The sequence below is a fragment of the Styela clava genome, chromosome 13, assembly GCF_964204865.1.
Source record: "Styela clava chromosome 13, kaStyClav1.hap1.2, whole genome shotgun sequence".
Taxonomy (NCBI): domain Eukaryota; kingdom Metazoa; phylum Chordata; class Ascidiacea; order Stolidobranchia; family Styelidae; genus Styela; species Styela clava.
In genome coordinates, this window is record NC_135262.1 from 7,152,116 (window position 1) to 7,173,440 (window position 21,325).

Consider the following 21,325-nt stretch of genomic DNA (forward strand, 5'->3'; position numbering starts at 1 on the left):
CCGCCGTTTTATTAATAACGGAAAATTTGAGACCTAAAATGGCCGAACGTCACAAATTTCAAGAAGCCAACAAGGTCTCAACCAGAAAATTATTTGAATAAATAAATATGTTCTTGGAAGCTTGAAGTATGGCGACTTGATTAAAATAATGATGTTTTCAAAATATCTATCACTCTGAAGTATAATAATCAGCCTATTATGACAACAACGGAATGTGAAGAACGAAAATATTCTGTATTGATACAGATAACAAATATACTATTTTGTACTTGACATCGAGTTTCAAACCTGAAAATCAATTTTTAAGTAAATTTAAAATTATTCTTTTTGCCATAAAATCTTTGACTTACATGGCGAAGCACTGTAGATTATTCGAACTTAGCTAGGCTCCAGAACAATGTTTATCTAGGCGAGCGTCATTTCTAATATTATCACGAGGATTACAAGTTAAACAAACTAAAGATAGACCAAGTCACCATATGAAGAATGTCTCGACTGTATGGGGCTGACGTCACCCCAAACAATGAGACACGAGATGCCGCAGCTTTTGATCGAGAATTTTACGCCTTGCGGGACACAGCTGATTGATGTTAGGTTACTCGAAATATCTTTTTCATAACGAAAATATTGCAAATATATTTATTTTTTGTATATATCAGTTTTATTTTGACAAGTCGGATTAAACAAATGTATCCCGAAATATCTAAGGTTTAGATTGACATAGCTGACATTTCGCAAGCACGGAATATAGAAGACATCTGTATATAGAGTACAGACACAGTCAGCTGGTGTTAAACTGATCCCGGCAATTTTGATAAAATTCGAAAGAGAATATTGAATACTGAGATCTGCTTAGAGCTCGTCGACGCATGCCTGTTTAAGTTGTTACAATTTTCTATTTTTAGCTTACGCCATTGTCCAACTCTTGAACTTTTCGCTAATAGACCAGATTAGCTCGCTTCCCACTTGCAAAACAAATTTCTCTATGATTAAGTGAATTCACCCGCTTAGTTCCTTCGCGTAGACCGGATCCGGCCCGCGACGTTTTACTGTACTATAGTAACAAAACAGCTATTTTGGCGATTATATTCGCTATACGTAAGAGAATTTATTATGAGACACGTGTGGACTAAATTATCCTATAACCCAACAAGTATAAAACTCACAATTCCTCGTTTAATGAGCTTATAATTTAAATATAATCAGACAAATGGCAACAAAATGCAGAAAAGTTGATGCTAAGTGCAAAGGCTTCAATGACGCAGAAAATATTCAAATAGTCAGTCTTCGCGCGCTGCTTAAAATTTAACTCCTGATCTGTGTGAAAAAAATGTGATTCATCGGCCATCCGTTCGGTTTTCTAACTTTCTAAAATTATGTGCGGCCCGCCAATGACTTGCAACCTTCAATTTTGGCCCGCGAGCGACAAAAGGTTGCCTGGCGTAGACAGTAATTCTCAAACTTTCGTGATCAGTGGCCCCAATCCAAAGGCTCTCAAGAACCATGGCCATGTGCTCTTTTATATAAAAAGGCTTTTATTCCTTTAACGCGTTTCAACAGTTTATATATGCGCCATGTTCAATAGTAAAAAAGCCAACAAACGAATTATTGCATTACAGTCAAAGAATTCAACAAATCACCGCCAATTTACTTTAAATTCAGGTATCCATCGCGAATGGTTCCCAGTAGAGGCCTTTGCTCATGGCGTCAAGGGCCATAGAACAAGATCAACGTAATATCTGCTGTTACGTGCAAGTGGAACTATCCTATCGAGAACTTGCAATACTCTACGTAACCAGACTCCAGGCACTTCACAACAAAAAAGAGATTTTTTTACCTTTTCACATTTTTTATTTAAGAATAATATTAATAATAATAAACATCCCAATTCGATGAAACGTGTCAAGCACAAAATATAACAATGATATCGATAATAATATTTAATAATAACTATGATCAAAGAAAAACATGAAACAAAAAAAAAATATAAAAATACGGCAAATAAAATTGACTATTTCACAAAGTAAATTGCACATGATATCCCATCAGAAAATGCTCAATTCTAAAATCTGGCTTCCAATATTTTCAGTTTAGTCTGAAGCTTTGCAAACTAACATTTTCAAGAGGGCTATTTGCTAATTTGCCGAATGTCGAGGATGGGTGAAACACCAAAGGCCTCGCACAAAGCTTACGAAACTGAAAAAAAAAAAAAAAACTGGTCGAGGAGACTGCGATTGGAAACTATTTTGGGAGATAAGCTATCCAGTTACCTTGACGTCTTTATGTTGATGGGCGCGCATGTTTACCAAGCCTTTTCTGATGGGAATGATAAAACTTTACAGCAAGCAACCGAACTGAAGTCTAATGAGTGGAATAACCAAAATATATGTGGTCTAGAAATACGCCCACAACCAAAAATTTTCAGACTATCCCCAAAGTCTTGCCACATCCAGAAACAAAAAAGAATAAAATCACAGTTATGGGCATGCCTAAAACCTCAAAATTTAATAGGGCTTAAAACCCTAAAATCTACAAGGTCAAGTCAAAGTCAACCCAATAAATCATTGGCTTGGGGGTTTTCCAGTAAAATGAGCTTCAGTTTCAGTTCAAAATATTGAAATCAAATTAAATTTGACACTAAGATAACCCAACGGCCACTTGACTTACAAGGGACAAAGGGTAAATTCCATATTATAACATATGCCTTCATATTTATATAATCTTATTATAAAAAACTTTCATCATAATAAGATAGATATGCCACTGTCATACAGGCCATCAATGGTCTGGATTTATGGTGTGATGACATAATGACCTCTAGTGTTATAGATTGAATCAATAATCATATTAAACGTAATGGCATAAGTGAAGTGGCATTAGAAAGGGGAATTCACACAGGTCAACATGAAGGTGACGGCCACCAAAGAATATATTATATTACTCATCCTCATCCAGATATCCCACTATTTTAGTTACCATTTTAATACCTAAAATTATTTTATATATAGTTGAAATTGAAAAAATTGGCTGTAAAATTATGCTTTTAAAAAGAACCCATAAAAACCAGGTTAGACAATTTGGCTTATTATGCCCATATATCAAAGACACAATACCAAACAGCGGCAATTTTTATTGAATCATGTCCGTGACTGACATACATAAATCATGCACCATATGTAAGTTTTAACATGTCCATGTCGAAACCAACTTGTAACCGAATTTTACTGAATCAACAGCGCTTGACACTAACAATAGAGTCACTCTGACATAAAAACTAATTATACCATAGAACACATTGAAAAATGTGCACCTATAAAATCAAAGCTGGCAGTGGAATCTTAGACATATTATTGGATTGGATATTACAACCCTTTCAATTACAAACATTGGTATATTTTACAGTTGTAGAACAACAAATCTTAATGGCTTTCGCGCAAATTGAACAAATTTGAAACTAGATCTTTCGTGAGAAATATGAAACTTTTAAGCCTGATTCATACTTGGCATAGATAATAATCACAATCAAAATATCTGCGCCTAAACAAAACCACTGTGTTTATTCAATCCAACCACTGCTAGGAATTTGGTAATGATGTCATACAATGGTACTTGAGTGTGGTAACATAACAAAATCACTCGGTATCTCTGCGTCGTCGTTACTAAGGATGGTGGTTTAAAAAGAGTTTTTTGAATTTGAAACTAGCATCACGAAACTACAAAAAATAGGCTTGGTTACAGAATTTAAAAATTTCGAGGCATCTTCGCATTGGATTTGAAACTCAACAATCAAACTGTATTCTTACATAGGATTCGAACAGCAAATGACCAACAGCAATGATACAGAAAGATAGATAATTTACGGTAGGTGTGTTACCATGGAATATTTTTGTGATTAAACTATCGTACTTTTGTTATTCGTATTCTAAAATTTGTCATATGCCATTTTATATATGGGGATTGGAATATAGTAAACTACAAATTTTGATAACATCCATTATTTCAAAATATCAATTTCATCCCAGTAAAGTTTATTAAAAATGAAAATTTTTTATTGAAAATACCGATCTCACCACATTCACTCTTTATTTTGCATTCCTCACCTACCAGCATATACCGGTAATCATAATATATCAAAAAAGGAGTATTTAAAATAAAATATGCGAGAAATTTTAAAATTTTGTGGGAAAAAAAACAATGAGGTACCAACTTAATCACTGATCAAGGCAGTAATGCAAAACAGCCAGAATTTGAAAAAAAATTAATATGAGAACAGGTGGATAATTATACATTAAAGAACTTTGTGCAAATCACAAAAAAACAACTGTACTTTAAAATTTCATAATTACCATGTAGTGTATATTCAATCCTATAATGAACGAGGGTCCAATTAGCTACTAGCATGCCTTTCCGACAGAAATAGATAATCTTGAAGTGCCCATTAACCATCATGAATTACACCTTTTAAGTTTTGAGATTCAAGATTGGCAACTGAAATTTGGTCTCATTATTAACTTTTTATACAATGTCCATCAAATTTCAGTTCATGTCATTTCTAAAATATTTGAAATGAGATAGTATTTTTATATTTTATTTTAATCAGAAAGGGGAAACTCGATATTAAAATCCTCGAAAAATCAAAATTCGAAAATTAAAAAAGAATGGTATTTTATTGTGTGCAATTTGATAGTCCAAAAATTATTCATATATCATGATGCATTCATTCAAACATTCCGTTATATAATCTGGTATTGCGCACATGTGAAGGTAAATTGATCCCATGGGAAAAGTTGTCTGCAGCTAGGATTAGCATGGAATGCATAATATGCTAAAGACCTCAATTTACTATGATGAAAGAAACCCATCACATGGTCCTGGCAAACAGTATTAACAGAAAAACAGTCATCAGCAAACATTCCACACATTAATAAAACATTAGAACCCTGGCTGAGAACAAGCCTATTATGTTTTATGGTCATGTACTATAGGAATTATACCAGCAATTAGATAGCATAACCATTATTTAAACAATTATGTCTATTGTCAATTTCGAAAATAAAAATTTAATTTATAGTTATTTGATACAAAGAATGAGTATCTAATTTTAAATATTATGCACATTTTGAATTTTATTTCAAATTTTATGTTATCAATAAAAGACCAACTGTATTAAACATTATTTGAGTTATTTTTACCAGTTTCATTTTCAAAATTTCACACAATTACTGTTTAAATATAGCAAATTCGAATATGAGCTATTTTCATAGATAATCTCTACCAATATCAATAGCTGACCACGGATTTGAATCAATTTAAAGTATGTGAAATATATTCATTTAATAAGTCAAAAATGATAGTATTTCATATCATCCAAATGTATTTTATACTGTGTCAAATAAGTGTGTAGCCATATTCAAGATTCCAATAACTCATTCATGATTTACAGTTGGCCAAGTTGAGAAATTCCTATCAATTAATTTTTTATTAATGAGCAACAAAAATGATAGCAACTGATAAACTACACACTCCTTAATAAAATATTAAATGAAAACATTATTAATAAACCGATAAAATTTTTTAATGTTTACAGACGTTTGACCTGAAACAAAGACTCTCCTGTTTTGATCCGTTAGTCATTTTATAATATCGAACGAAGTTTGTTAAATATGTGGTAGTCCTATGTGCTCATGTTTACCAAGAAAATATTTGAACGTTTGCGCAAGACATTCAACAACCCTCCGCTGCAAATAAGAACTAGTGTATTTTATTGGGTAAAGTTATGGATACCAAACATACCAATTGAATCAGTGGTTATTAATTAATGGGATGACATACCAATACTTTTGAAATCACATACAGAATTCTAACAAAGTTGAGAAAATTAATTGCGTGGTTTTAATAACAGAGTACTAGAAAGAGATGTCATCCATGGCCAACACTTGGGAATGAACGAATGTTACCGAGTTAACCCATTGCTGACATAAGGATGACCTAATACAGTTTTAACTGAGAATTTGAGGATATTTTCCCTGATATGGGTTAATCAAATTGAAATTACCGGTAATGCCATTAACATATTTTTCGAGTTGTTCAGTAATAATAATTTTAATAAGCTGGATCAATTATCCAATTAAGAAGATGTTGAATATTCAATGAAAATTATCTTTAGCTTTGAGCTCACAAATTTCTTAATTGTGTGTCCAGAACAAAGTGATTGGGAATTTTTTATTACTTTTCATGTTTTACCATTATTTTTTTATATACACCAATTCAATGACATTACCATAAACTTCGAAAAAAAAGGAGGGACTGAGACAGAAAGAGTTTAATCTTCTCCCGTTTTTAAAAATATCAAGCAGTTCTCAACAAAATTATTTTCATATCCTCAAGTAATTTGAGTTTGGTAAAATGCTATTACTGTGAAGAAAAAAACTAGATTTATGACCTGTCCTACTTATCCCAAAAATAGCTATATCTAATATTTCAAAACAATTCACCCAAAACTTTAGGCAGTGTAATTGAGTTTGAAATCTAACAATACAAAATTAGTTATCAACGAAGTAATATTTTTTATTAATAATCATTTGGACAAAATGATGTTTAAACTTGTCAACTTGGTGCATGATTTAATTTAAGTCAAAAAAAAAAACCAGCCATTTTTGGTCTCTTCGATTTTTCAATTTTGCGTTATCATTACAATGTTTACAATTGAATAAAGATGTATATATAATATTCAGACCATATGGAACTCCCAAAGAAATTATCCTATATTAGAAAAGGGCATAAACACTATGGCACGTTTCTAGGAATTTATAAAAACTGTAAACATATCGTATACTATCGTAAACGAAGTGTGTACACCATATAACCACGTAGGTAAACATAACAGAAAAAAGAAAATAACATGGAACTCATAAACCAAAAAAAGTAAAATTTCATCTGTCATCAAGCTTGATCTACTCCTCTCTGATACAGACATGGCCAAGGAGCAGATTTTCAGCGAAGATGGAGATGGAGGTTTGTAAACATAAATCTCTGTTTACATTATGTTGAATTTACCAAACGTGTGCATAAGTTACCTTTCGCTTTCACAACAACAAATCCGCCAAGTTCAAGTTATTAAAATATGAAAAGGAGAATAAAAAGTTTAGCAAATACTTCAAAGTGTATTCGATTGTCGTTATAAGACTAGCCTGGTAATAGCATACTACTTCACATTCCAATGTGTATGATATTGATTATCCCTAGAGCCCACTGCTATGAATGCCTTCGCTGAAAATGCCGATGACATAAATATTAACACAGAGGTAGGTAGACAAAATGAATAAATGATGAAGTTCGAAACGTCCATACAATTTATTTAACTATCACTAAGACTATAAAATTTAAAAGTTCTGTAATAGGACATAGGAGCAATACAAAATCATATCTTTGTCATATATTATATCATGATTTTCCTATGTGATCTGATTCAAAGTGAATAAAATGTAAAATAATCATACTATTTTAAAAACAGCATTTTTCATCAAGTCCTACGTTTCTCCTTGCATATGTAAAAAAGAGTTTTGACTTTGGAGTGAGCAAGCACTAGAGGACATTGATACGCTACCACTTTGATTCACATTGTCAGTGTATACCATATGAGAATTTATGAGAGACATTGGCTCAATGCCGTTAGCACACGGAGCCTCGTACCCTTCGAGAGTAATATGAGTGCTAATGTCTAATCGAGGAGGGCCGCCGTCAGAACATCGAGAGGAGTTTCTACGCAAACTGGCTCGAACTGCCTTAGCCCTTCCCCGTGTCATTGAATTATTCCTGTAGGCAAAATGACCAGGACTACCAGACTTACTTGACCCTTGACTGGAGCTTGATGACAAGGATCCTGTGCTGCAAGATAGTTTATGTAACTGTCCTTTAATATCACTAGCTTGCTGTAATTCCATATTAAGTTTCGAGTCGATTGATTTCAATTTTTCAGCTCGTTTTAAACGCTCTCCAAGAGCTCGATTATTAATATTTTTCGCATCACGCAACTCCTTTTCCAATTCTCTACATCGTCGCAAGACTTGACTTTTTTCTTCTTCAGTCGCTTTCGAATTAGCTTTCTGACTGTATAGTTCGTTTAAAAGTTCTTCCTTTTCTGATATGAGTAGAAGTGTATGGGGGTTACCATCCTTCGACCCCATGAGTTCTAAATTCATGCGCTCAGCGCTTAATTCCTCAATTTTGTGGTTGGACTCTTCTAAATTATAAAGAAGTTGTTCTTGCGAAGTGTGCAATTCTACTGCGTGGTTTCTTAGCATATGATGTTGCTGTGCCTCATGGTGAAGATGCTCAGAAGAGTTCATGACACAGCCGCTATCTTGCTGTGTAGTCCACTGTTGGTGTTTCACTTTCGCAGTGTATATATTCGCTTCAATAAACGACAGCTGATGTCGAAGTTGATGCACTCTTTGTTTCATTTCGTCTATTTCACAACGAATTTCATCGGGATCGAATTTGGTACTTATTGACCAATTTGAACCAGACATCGAGCTGCCATTCGAAGTCGATTCGTTGAAATTTTGACTTGAAGTTGAGGATTTGTGACTTAAATGACTTGTGTGTCTCTTTACTCGTTGTTGTAAAGTGTGGATCGTATTTTCAGCTAAATTCAATCTTTCTTGTTTGATTTTGAACATCTCTTCTTGCAGTTCTATATCCGCTAAAGCTGTGTTCACATACTCCTCAAGCATTGTCTGTTGCCTTGATTTCCAAGTTTCATGAGGATCTTCTTTTTGGTTAAGCCCCGATATATGGTCAATAAAATATACCCCAATATTGGGATCATTACATTTTTCCCATCCAATCGGCAATTCATTTCCAGCACAATCAGCAAAGGTTTTTGGTTTTGCAAGGCAATCACGAGGATCAATCCAAGTTGTGCGCTTGGAATTGTGATCAATAAAATACGATTTGCCATCATAATCTGTTGCCTCTTCCCATCCAAGTGGAAGAGGCAGATCATTGGATTCACTGGCCATAACTGGCATGTATATCGCTGGTGTTTGATAACATGGATTTAAAAGAACAACCCTGCTTAAAATTCACTTAGATTAGTTGCTGGTATCTCTAGGAAAAAAAATAGAAAGAAAGTTAGATTGAAAGAAATAACTTAAGTGAACTACGTAAAACTGGAGACTAAAGATGCTGTAAATGAAAAACAAATTATCACAATATCTATCTATACAAATAAACAGTTATTCAGAAATTGGACCCATAATAATACAACTTGAAATTCAATACCAAAATAACATCCATCAATAAAGTAATGATGAATGACATCACACATAATATATGAATCGTGCTATTTCCTATGATGGACGGAATAAAGGTAGATTTGTACTTTCATCTTATAGCTCTTTGATTCGACTTGGGTACAAATTTAAATTGATATCTATTGATAAATATTTAAGAGTAAGAGTAAGACATATCCATATTGAAAAGCTCAGTACTGTAAAATTGTAGGTACCATAAGAATAAGGATTCTTAATTAACGTAAGATGTCGTACATGCAGAAAATTATGATGTAATAAAATTAATAACTAGTAAGTAAGAAAAATCAAAACCCGATTTAAAATTAACATAGTTAATAACAATATCTCTTATATAACAAATACCATAACTACTTCTAGAGCCATCCAATCAAAGATCTACTGTTTATTATAAAGTTTCATATGCAAACACTGATTTAATCATTCAACAGAAATACGACCAGTACAATGGTACATTGTTTAACAGTATAGTCAAACAAAAAGCAGTTTTACAAACACAATACCGCCAGAAACTTTGCTAAGCTTGACTAAATCTTTAAGAGTGATTCAAACTCAAGAGTGGTCATTGAGAATAAGCATCTTATAAAAACCACTCCATTCGATAAGAGAGCATTGTGCCAGGCATAGCATTTATCAATACTGGCATTACAGACCACAAAGTTAACTGAAAGGTAAAACTCAAAACAAGAAGTCTTGCAAACATGAAACTTAGAAAAAAAGTCTGAATTAAACAGGGAAATATCAGAAAAAGGAAATTTTAATATAATATATTGGCTGAAATATTAATAGTTAATACTATTCAATATTAATAAATGTTTGCCATGTATCTAAATATTCAAATACATTTTGCACCTTCCTATGTATTCAATACAAAATTAAGGTTTATTTTCAGATAAATTTGTATAATGGAGCTTTTACTGCTATAGAGCAATAAACACTAATAGATTACGCAAGGCTGAACATTTTAATCCCATTGATAATTTATATATTTTATGAAAAATAACCATCTTATTCTACTATACCAAAACTGACAAATTCCACCTCTTAATTTAAGCGCAATTGCTCTCTTGGTAAATGTAAGTTACATAAATGTTTTCCCTATTACTTGCAATCTATATTAGACTGAAACAAACTAACTATAATAGACCAGTGTCCTAACACAAAAGATACAACCAAATTGTTGAATTTCAGATATTAGGCTATCCAGAAATCAACACCCGCTGACCTGAATTTTTACATCTTTCTCAATTCCCTATAGATCAATTATGTGAGGTGAATGACATTCCAAAACAAATCAATAATCTTAGGATTAAGACCTACGGTAATCACGATTTACAAAGAGCAAAGAGCGTTAAATACCAGTATGTTATTGACTGTTGGATTAGAACGTCCTTATTAAGCAAGGAGATGAGAAATACTTTTTCACCCAAATGAATATATGCATATGAAAGTCTTATGTTTGTTGTATATATATATAAAGATGGCCAAAATTGAATATTTCGAATATATTCTAAAATCTTATTTTTAAATGGAATAAAGTTTTAATTTGGTCATATCCAACTTGCAGAAATTATTGACAATTATATAAAGCATAGGTATTCAGTTAGGTGGTTGTTTTCTATTTTTTACAGTGTCATATCATATATTAAATGAAATATATTTTATGTCTCAGAAACAGATGCTTATATTGACAACTTTTAAAACAAATTACTGAATTATTTCCAAAATAATACACTTACTATATCAAAAATCATCAATTTTGAATGAGTTTATAAATCGTTTTGTACATCCCTGGGAACAATCATTATGCTCTGTTTGGGGTCGAAAATATTCGAAAATATATTGCTATTACTTACCACCGGTATATTTTTTATATTCTTGCTATAAACATTACACCATGACAGAATTGTTATTTCAAATTTGTGTATTTCCTGGAGAACACATATTCTAAATATCGATGTTGTAACTTGTAAGGTAAATTATTCAAGACCGTATGATATATATTTTATTATCAATAACTTTTAGTTGTTGCCTACTTGAAAAGAGCTAATCGAAAAAGACAAAAACTACCTTATAGATACTAAACCAAACAGTTAGCATGCTAAATTTTACTACAGATGTCATCATAATTTATGACAATACTACATTGTAAGAAATAGATTAAAAGTAGATTAAGAGACTTCAAACTGTGTATAATTATTGAAGCCAAATCCTGCAGACTTATCCAATGAAATCAAACAAATGCAACGGTAACATACAAGGTATAGAGTCTAAATTATGTACTATAAAATTGAACTAGCACTGCTATGCCAGAGAGAAAAACACAAGTGCGAACTGTATAAAAAATTCATAAGATGTGCAAGCTAGTATTGGTGTCATATTACTTAGGGGTTTGAATTGAAATATACAGGTATAGTAAGACTTTGACGATGGAAAAATAGAATAAATTATTTAAGCATGACATGTCGTTTCCATGGTTACGATTGTAAACAAAAATTCAAATAGGATATGATGGTGCCTTCCTCGTGGACCATAGACTTGAATATAAGAATTTTTATCTTTTTAATTTATAAAAAAACAATACAAAAAATAATCATCTAGCAGAACTTGACCACTGTGGCTATGGTCAGTATACTCAAATTATGGCAGTATGGTATAGCATTATTATTAGGCTCTGATAATTACTTTAGATACAAAAAATAAAATAAATATACCTCACCAAAAAGTATCACAAATCGAACTAGAGTGTATGTGTTTGGCTATAAGAAGTTCAGATTGTTTTTTAATCAGTGATTCAAAATACCAGGAAAACAGAACAGGATTTTCATATTTATATCTGGTGAAGGAAGCCAAAATTTTTCAATTATAGGGCGTACCACTGCATGTCAATCAACCAACGATGACATATACCTTAATTATCTACCACGGGCAAGGTAATCAGAGGTGCGAAGGCAAAAATCTTCTAACACTCATCAAGATGTGCCAACCACTGAGCAGCAAAAACGAAATTATGAATCATTAGCTAATGCATTTTCCTACATAATAGCATCCTGAAGTTTTATTACTTTTAAACTTCGATGATGCAGAATTATATTACAGTAGTAAACTCTAACAAATGTGCACATAGGCTATGTAAAGCAAGCAAGTTAATATTTTTTATATCATCCTCAGTTAAGCACAAGCTGCTTGGGCAATTGTAAATGAATCTATTCATATCTATTCATATATTTCTTCAAGCATAGGAGTACTACCAATTTGATTTGAAACTGTATATTTTCTAGTAGGCGCATTGCATAATATTTGTTCAGAACTTGGCCTCAGTAGGCCCTACCTAATACTGTAATCTCATCACTGCAACCCACTCATCAACCCATACTATAAGATAGATAGTTTATTTTGAAAACTCCGAAATACAATAATACACAAAAAATAAAATTGAAGAATTCTGGAGAGCATGCAAGACCTTTAAAAAAGTTTAAAACATTAGAAATATCACGCATCCGCATCTTACACAAGCAATATTGAACAATAATATTTCATTTGGCATTGATTTACTGTTTATTTCAGTATTTATATTCAATTGTCTGATATACATAGGCTAATCTCAGAATGAATTCTGCTATTGCTGTATTGCAAACTTAATTAGCTTAAGCCCTCAATGTCTCATTTTTCAAGATTGAGTAATATTGCACCATGAGAATTAGAACAAGGTCGCCCACAGGTCACAAAAAGTTGTCTCAAATTGCTACTACTGTACTGTATAAAGCAGCGTAAACAATCTGAATACAAGTCTTCTACTTTATATTGTCTCCCTATCTAAAGCATCCACATTGTTCATTCCACGATTGCAACGAAATGGTCCGAATTACAGTATCAAATACCAGACGTATCTCTCATTCTACATCTACAACGTACGATACCGTACATTCTTTTGTTGGCTTTCGAGATCGCCCTCGAGTAAACGAAATTAATAGATTAAACATTAGACGTATTGAAAATCTAAAAAAGGCGCCCACTCAGATCATATTACCAAATTCCAATGCGCGAAAAAGTCAACATGCGACTTTGTAATCGGCAAACAAAGCAAAGAATATATACTAGGTAAGACGCCTAACAAACTTCACAAAACCAAATAATAAATACGAAGATTCGGATTTCAGACAATCCGTTGTTCTGGAAAAGCTGATGATGAACATCTCAATGTCGACATCTAGCGCATAATGAATAATGTGAATTTCCCCAAGCATCGACTTCCTTGTTTCTGGTTATCACTTCTGTAACATTGGCTAATCAATAAGATTACAACAGTGACTTAATTATCAAATCCGCCGCCAAGACACTATTTCACTTGGACAGATTTTCTGATCATGGTAAACAACAATAGCTTCGTAGTTCTTTTATCTATCTGTTATGTTAGTCGTTGGTCATGTCAATGACCAAATACATCCGTGAGTGGTTAGTTTAGTCGTATATAATCAATCAATCAATCATTTATTCATCATCACAAGAACATCAAATGCACAAAAAATTGGTACAGGAAATAAATATAATAATCATGATATTTGTGCGACAGGAGTCGCGAAGGACCTTATTAGTTCTTTAATCAGCGACACCTAAAGCGCTGTTACTGGTTCAGTGTAAAAAAATAACTACATTTGCTACAAACATTAACTATGCAATAGTCGTTATGATGAACATATTTTGAATCATTGAAAAAATTCGCAGCAAACGCAACTTTACTAAAATCATATAATAGAAAAAAAGAAAAACAACTCAACTATAAATTTATAAAAAAGGCATATGTATATAAGTTACATAAAAGACAAAAGACGAGCGAGGGGAAAATGGTTACACCAAAGACAAAATTGTAAGTGATTAATTGAATAGAAGTTGGAAAGCTCTATTTTGAGAATCATAAACAGTAGTTTAGTTGCAGTAATCAAAAATTTTTCTTAAAATCTGCGTTACACTAGCCTAGAAATAGCTAGTTTAGTTGAATATTTCAATCAAAATTATTTTCATGAACATGTAAACTCTTCTGTAAGCGTGACTTGCATAAACAGTTAAATATTCAATAAGCATCAAATATTGTGCATTAGTAAATTATAGAAAGAATTGTTCCCGGGTCAAGAGTCGGGGAAACCCATTTATTTTTCATTTCGAGAGAACTATCTGTTGTCAACTATTACTGTAAACATCTGTATGCTTTCTCAGTTTTAGATATGAATTAAGCAGACAATAATGAAGCGTACTGTTGTAAGATAATAATACATTATGATATATCCTCGCCGTATAATAAACAAACAAAGGCGATGTTGCACCTCCAAGTGGCGGGCGTCACGGATGGTTTTGTTCAGACAAGATGCTTGACGACGACGACGCTCCTGCATCACAGCTCGAAAACTAGCCCTGTTCATTGATGACTGATCGAAATATTTGCTGAAGGACGAATAAATTTGATAAAAATGAACAAATATTTGTGAAAATGAAGACACAGTCTGTCTTGCAAATGACCAGAATGAAAACTTCCTTGTCGAAAGAAAGCAAGGCATCAAAAATGCGATGCATTGCAAAAAATGTCAGTCAGATGTAGGTAAAGTGGTGACGAAAATGAATACTTTGCACTTTATATAAAAAAAAAAACGCTTTGTAGCACAGCATTTTGGTCTAACTCCATTTCAAGTATTGTAGCTCACAATATGCACAAAAATCATCATTTTTATAAACATTCGTTGTTATTTTTGGGGCTTCTTTTGTTAGTAAAAATGTTGTTGTTGCCAAGTGATTATTGGTAACTAATGGACCAATCAATTTCAAATGTAGCCTACAGTGCATAAATGTGAAAATATTCGTCAAAGGCTACTTTTATTTTTAAATTAAATTTGAATTGTATGGAACCCCATATTCCAACAGAAACGTTACCGCTTCAATTTAATTCATGAAAACACTTTTCCTATTCAGTTAATCGTGAACGTCTCGGGAATGTGTATGTGCCGTTGGCTAAGCGAACTCGGTACCAATATGATAGATTTAGTAAGAATCAAAGTATTTTAAGAACACAATTAAAAGCCAATTTAATAGGACATTTGAACTGTATGCCACCAACGAGAAAATATTGTACTTGAACACCATCATTGGTGCATTAATGGAAAAATCAGTGCGTTGATTCATTTCTACCTTATTGTGTGCTGTTTTTTTTTCCTAATAATTTGAGGAATAGATGATCGCAAGCTAAAACATACATGTTAGAGAGATTACTCTTAGATAGTTTTGATTGTTATGTAACTAATTTGTGAAACCATTTTTCTTTTCTCATGTTAATATAATGTAAATGATATTTCACATAAATGAATGATCAAACAAATGGATGTGGCATTGGATGAACTACAATATGGATCATATAATTGCTGGACTTATTCATGATTAATACACTGGAATATGGAACATGAACTAAATAATGCAACGACATCACGATGCATCTTCGGAATCATGAATTGACTGCTATTGAATTCAAATGAACTTGATATTGAAATTAATCTAATTGTTTTTAATGATAAAAAAAAACTCGGTACCTCGCCTTGCCAGTAACACGTACCGCTGTACAGTCTCATTAATCAGTTTATAGAATTTGAGTCGACCAATGAAATATTGCATATTGGGAATACGAAAAAGACAATTAAAAAGAAAAACAGTGAAACGTGAGCAATTTTGCTTCATATTTCGTCGAATCGAATAACTTCGGATGATTCCCAACTTCAGATGGCAGAAGTTGGTATTATTTGACTAAAATGCCTATGAAAGTTATACATAGTTTACTTTATTTCAATTTCTTTACTAAGCACAGAAATGGTGAATATTTAATAAATTTACAACTAAGTAAATATGATTTCACGAGGTCCAAATAAATTCTAGCTACAGCAAAGCAGACTCATCTGATTCCAAGATTGTCTGTCCCTGGATGAGGATGGGGGGCCTAAACTTTAGTTTAGACTCTCAGGGAATCCGTTGTTGTATTATGTGCTAACAGCCCAGAAGAGCAACGTACCGTACCGCTCACAAGAAAAACTCAATGTCTGAGTTGACGGACACGAAATTGCCCCTATATCCGTTTTTGCCTAATTGTTACTCTAATTACCAATTTTTCTTACGAAAAAATAGATAGAGCAGCTTGCAGATTATACTTATTCGCATTTAAATTGTTTTATAAACTCGGTCATAGCAATAGTATAGAACTCTTTTACTCTTTCCAATACCAAAGAGGTGTCTCTACCGATTCGTACGTAGTCTTGCTTGAATTGAGATCCGACTTATCATCATGAAATATTGAAAGCAATATAATATAATTCGAGATTTTCCAATGTAAATTGCTAATTAGTTTGTGCCACATATCGTGTTTCCATTTGATCGATTACCGCCAATCCGGAAACACCACGATGTTCCACTGCATCGGCAGCAGCACATCGCGCTTGATTAGCATTTAGGTGCAGTTTATAGATGAGCGGGTAAGGAACAGACGTGAATTCGACAATATGTGGCCGAGCAGTGGATTTAAGGGAAGCTCTTTCATATTTATAAGATTGTCATTGTTATTATTCATTTGTTTTGGTTTCCACGGTTCAGTACACTCCTGTTCAGTCGCCCCATTACACAAGGGAGTACATAGCGGTGCTTAGTATTCGGAATTGCCTAGCGTCTATATAGCGTTGTATACTTGTATTTATGTATGAGAATTTAGTCGAATATGTGATCGCGTTTTTGTATTGAAATACCGGTGTCCACTTCCTAATAGTTTAGTAACAGGGTACGCAATCTATTTTGTTATAGGAAACTACTAACAAAAATGAGACATGTGACTGTATTGGTAAGCGATAGAATTTATTTCGATGATATCGTGAAGCAGTATGAAACCATTTTCAAGTCCACGTTGAATGCTCATGTGAAATTTACAGTTGTTCCAGAAGAGATATGTTTGAAAGATGAAAAGAAAATTTCAAACCTATTCTCAAATGCAGAAATTATCTTACTATCGGATCAGTCGGTCAGTCGTTGGGCACATTTGATTTCTAACAATACAAAATGGATTCAGTACACTTGGGCTGGCGTCGAAATGCTTTTGCAAAACGACAAATATAGAGAAATTCTCAAAGAACACATCATCACAAGAGCTGGCGGTATATTCGGTCCATCTATGGCAGAATACGTTATAGGAGCGATAGTTGCAATGGAGAAAGGCTTTCCAAGATTTTATAAACAGCAAATGGAAGCTGTGTGGAAATCACCACCCAGGTAAAGAAAGCAATATACTAAGTAAATATGTATAACTCGAAAAATAAGTTACAGCTCCGCTTAGTTTAAACACGAGTATCAAAAATGCATACATATTCGGCGTTCGGGTCTAAGTAAAATAGTCGTTGTATATTGGTAACTAATGAAATTTCGACGCCGCACTCACATACATATAAGATGTCGCGATTTGCAAATTTATCGTCTCCAGTACAAAAAAAATGCTACATTGCGATACTTTATATATTTTGGAAATTTCATTTAACTTTTTAGGCCGAAAAACATACAATGCGCAAAGGCTTTTTTAAGCGGCTTCGCAGCTCATATTACACATTTCTCCGCTTTCCAGGTGTCGGAATCTTTCATCTCTGACCATAGGGATTCTGGGCCTTGGGGATATCGGAATGCACGTTGCAAGAGCATGTTCAAATTTTGGTATGACAGTATATGGTTTAAAGAGAACGCCTTCGCATTGCGAAAACGTGGAGCGTGTATTTACAATGGACGAATTACCAGAAATATTACAATTATCGGACTATATTTGCAATATATTACCCAGTGCACCGGAAACAAAAAATATTCTTTCTGGGGAAATGCTTCAATTGTGCTCTCAAAGAAAAGCGAAATTTATAAATATTGGTCGAGGGGATGTTGTTGACGAAAACATACTGATCAAAGCAATTGAAAAGGGTTGGATATCTGAAGCGTTTTTAGACGTGTTTATCGATGAGCCACTGGATAAATCATCCCCCCTCTGGTACATGGAAAATGTTTATATTACACCCCACGCTGCAGCGGAAATTAATTGGCCAAAATTGGTGGCAAGACTGTTTTTCTGCAACTTGCAAAAATATCTCAACAACCAAACACTGGATTATGTTGTTCATTGGCGCGATTTTTAGGAAGTGACGAATAGCTGGAGTCTGGATCAAGTAGCTGAACAATTCAAATATCATTAAACAAATTAAAACAGGTCTCCGAACTTCGGGGTACGGTCACTAGATTCTCAGTGGTCCTAAAACAAAATATTTTATATACTATTTTATGCATGCGCTACGAAGTCATCAGCAGACAATGAGCGAAATAACTAACATACATCACTGGTTGGTTTGGAACCTCTTTTCGTTTGCGTGACATTTTCAAGTATGGTGTGGCATGTAGCATAGTTTTCCGTTTCAGACCTACTTCTGATTGAAATTTTTAATTCACAAAAAGGCCCAAAACATGCAAACTTTTATTAGAGAATCACTTGATGACAATAGCTTATTTTGTTGAGGTAGTAGTGACTTAATTTGTCGATGTTTATCTTCAAATTATAAGTAAAGACTATTCTCTTTTTCGTGCTTCGAATAAAATCGCTTAAACTTATGTAGCCTATATCTTAACTAAGAAACGAATCGATTCGAGATTCTACTGACAAAGGGCATACTTCAGTATCAACTTCTATATAGCACGCTTAGTTGGGTCGAGTTCGATGGCTTGTCTTGGGATGGCCACGCACTCAAGTAATCATCATGAAATCGCTTAATTTCTCTTCCCGAAAGTCCAATTGCTCATAAATTTATGATCCAAATCTATGCTAAATTCATATTGTACTATTTATTGTATACTTGGTGATATCCCAGAATGAATATTCACTCGCAATAAATTATTCAGCTTTCACATTTCGTCTCCTGGCTATCAAATCAGGAAGTGCATTGAGGTCCACATTTCCGCCACAAAGAATTACCGCCACTTTATTTGCTTTAATCTCTTTAAATTTGTCCGAAAAAACTGCTCCCATTCCAACTCCAGTTGTTGGTTCTATGACAAGTTTTGCTCTTTCCCATACGGTAAGCATTGCCGATATTATATCACTTTCCGACACCGTGATTACATCGTCGACTAAATCGCGAATTATTGGCCACGCGTTAGGGCCCACATTGACCCGAACTCCATCTGCAACAGTGTCGGGGTCTTTAGGGTTAGGTGTAAGCTCCCCTTTAATTTTTGAGATATAGCAGTCGTTTGCTTCTTCTGGTTCAGCAGCAATAACTTTAATAGACGGGTTTATAGATTTTGCCGCAATTGCTACACCGCTCACCAAGCCGCCTCCCCCAACTGGAGCCATAATTACATCGATGTCAGGCATGTCTTCCAAGATCTCGACAGCCGTAGTCCCCTGACCTGCTATGATGTAGGGATCTTGACTTGGGTTGATGAAGGCTCCATTGTATTTTTCCACAAGTTCTCGTACCTTTTTCTCTCTAGTCGGCTGAGTGGCGTCAACTTTATAAACTGTGGCGCCGTAACCTTTGATGGCCTCAACTTTCGACTCTACGGACCACGCTGGCATGACTACATGACAAGGTAATCCTAAATTTTGCGCAGCCTTTGCCATAGCTTGTCCGTGATTTCCACTGCTTTCTGTAACTACACATTCCGGTTTTTTGGAACTCTTTTGCAATTTGATAGCCGCATTTGTAGCTCCACGAAATTTGAAAGATCCAGTTTTTTGAAAATTTTCTGTTTTTAAATACAGTTTTGTTCCGGCCAAATTGTCCAATGCGGTACAGGTCATCAGAGGCGTTCGGTGAATGAAAGGACGAATGTCTTCTATGGCAGATTTTATATCATCATAAGTGCAACAATACGACTCCATTTTCTATATATATTTTCGTTATCTATGTTAGAGCTGTTTTTGAAATTGTAATAAAGTTATTTGACGGCTTGTGTTGAAGAAAGGAATAAGCTTTATTCAAGATTCTCAAATTTGTTTGAGTTGAAAAATTTCGTTACACAGAATCGCTGTTGTAATTATCATTCCGTAATACTCGAGTGGATATAATTATTATTTTCTTCCAGTAATAAACGTAATTTGAAATTGAGTAAGAATTCTAAAATTTTTGTTGCCATAATGCATAAGCTATACTTTATTCGCTGTCAAACTAGTACTAGCTTTATACCCTCGAAAAGTGTCATTAACTTTTGGTCTGAATACCTCAGATTGCTTTTCGAAATTCATCTCAATAAAAACGTGTTTAACAAACCTCTGTATGGCGACGCGCCTCAACGTTCGATGCTCGCAGCAATAATGTAACCAAAAAGGGTGTTTTTAGTTAATTGTCGATCGCAATAAAAAGACTTGAGGCTTTCGTCACTAATGTCTGGAAGCTGTGGTTACCAGAACGACAGCTTCGAACCTTAGATACACTTAGGCTATTACTATAGAGCTCAGAAGTAATACTATCGCTGTCTACACTTGCGTACGGAATAAAAGGAAGCTATGTTGATTTATAGATATAATTGGTACTGCTTGCACATTGACACCGGTAAAATAAATACTGAGCGATTACATTGCAATAGCAGCGAAGCGTGATGTCGGCAAATGACAACACCAATGTAAACACAGATGTCAGCTATTGACTAAAAGATAATCCATTCACTCGCGAGCAACAAATTATGAGATTTAAAAACACATACAGTATAGTCAAGTTTAGTTTTTCTATCTGGTTCCCGTACATTTGAACCCACGTACATTTGAACTCACGACAATTGCACCTATGGAAATTTTTTTTGCGGATATTTGAACCCATACTAACCCTAACCCATGGGTTTTAGCACACGCATATAGATTGAACCCACGGATATACACATGGGTTCAAATGTACGGTCACCTTTCCATCTAGTAAAAAATTAATATGCAATGTTCAGACGAATAATATTTAGGCTTACCATACGTCCGGCTT

The 21,325-nt window shown here is 33.8% G+C and overlaps 2 protein-coding genes and 1 pseudogene across 2 annotated transcripts; 1 reads left to right on the forward strand and 2 right to left on the reverse strand.

Annotated features, from left to right (window-relative positions):
• Positions 1-3,672: 3,672 nt before the first annotated feature.
• On the reverse strand, positions 3,673-9,125 carry LOC120332835 (protein WWC2-like). Its single transcript, XM_039400154.2, has one exon. The coding sequence runs from the start codon at positions 9,030-9,032 to the stop codon at positions 7,530-7,532; it is 1,503 nt and encodes a 500-aa protein (XP_039256088.2). The 5' UTR covers positions 9,033-9,125; the 3' UTR covers positions 3,673-7,529.
• A 7,591-nt stretch (positions 9,126-16,716) lies between these two features.
• On the forward strand, positions 16,717-18,965 carry LOC120332841 (glyoxylate/hydroxypyruvate reductase A-like). The gene is made up of 2 exons (XM_039400160.2): positions 16,717-17,600; positions 17,947-18,965. Exons 1-2 carry the CDS (start codon positions 17,155-17,157, stop codon positions 18,497-18,499), a joined length of 999 nt encoding a protein of 332 aa, XP_039256094.2. The 5' UTR covers positions 16,717-17,154; the 3' UTR covers positions 18,500-18,965.
• A 212-nt stretch (positions 18,966-19,177) lies between these two features.
• Positions 19,178-20,302, reverse strand: LOC120332843 (serine racemase pseudogene; annotated as a pseudogene).
• Positions 20,303-21,325: the final 1,023 nt, after the last annotated feature.

Excerpts from the sequence above, each read along its gene's own strand:
- LOC120332835 (XM_039400154.2), bottom strand. The coding sequence starts at position 9,032 with ATGCCAGTTATGGCCAGTGAATCCAATGATCTGCCTCTTCCACTTGGA.
- LOC120332841 (XM_039400160.2), top strand. The coding sequence starts at position 17,155 with ATGAGACATGTGACTGTATTGGTAAGCGATAGAATTTATTTCGATGAT. Across the intron at positions 17,601-17,946 it reads GTGTGGAAATCACCACCCAG|GTGTCGGAATCTTTCATCTC; the intron begins GTAAAGAAAGCA and ends TCCGCTTTCCAG.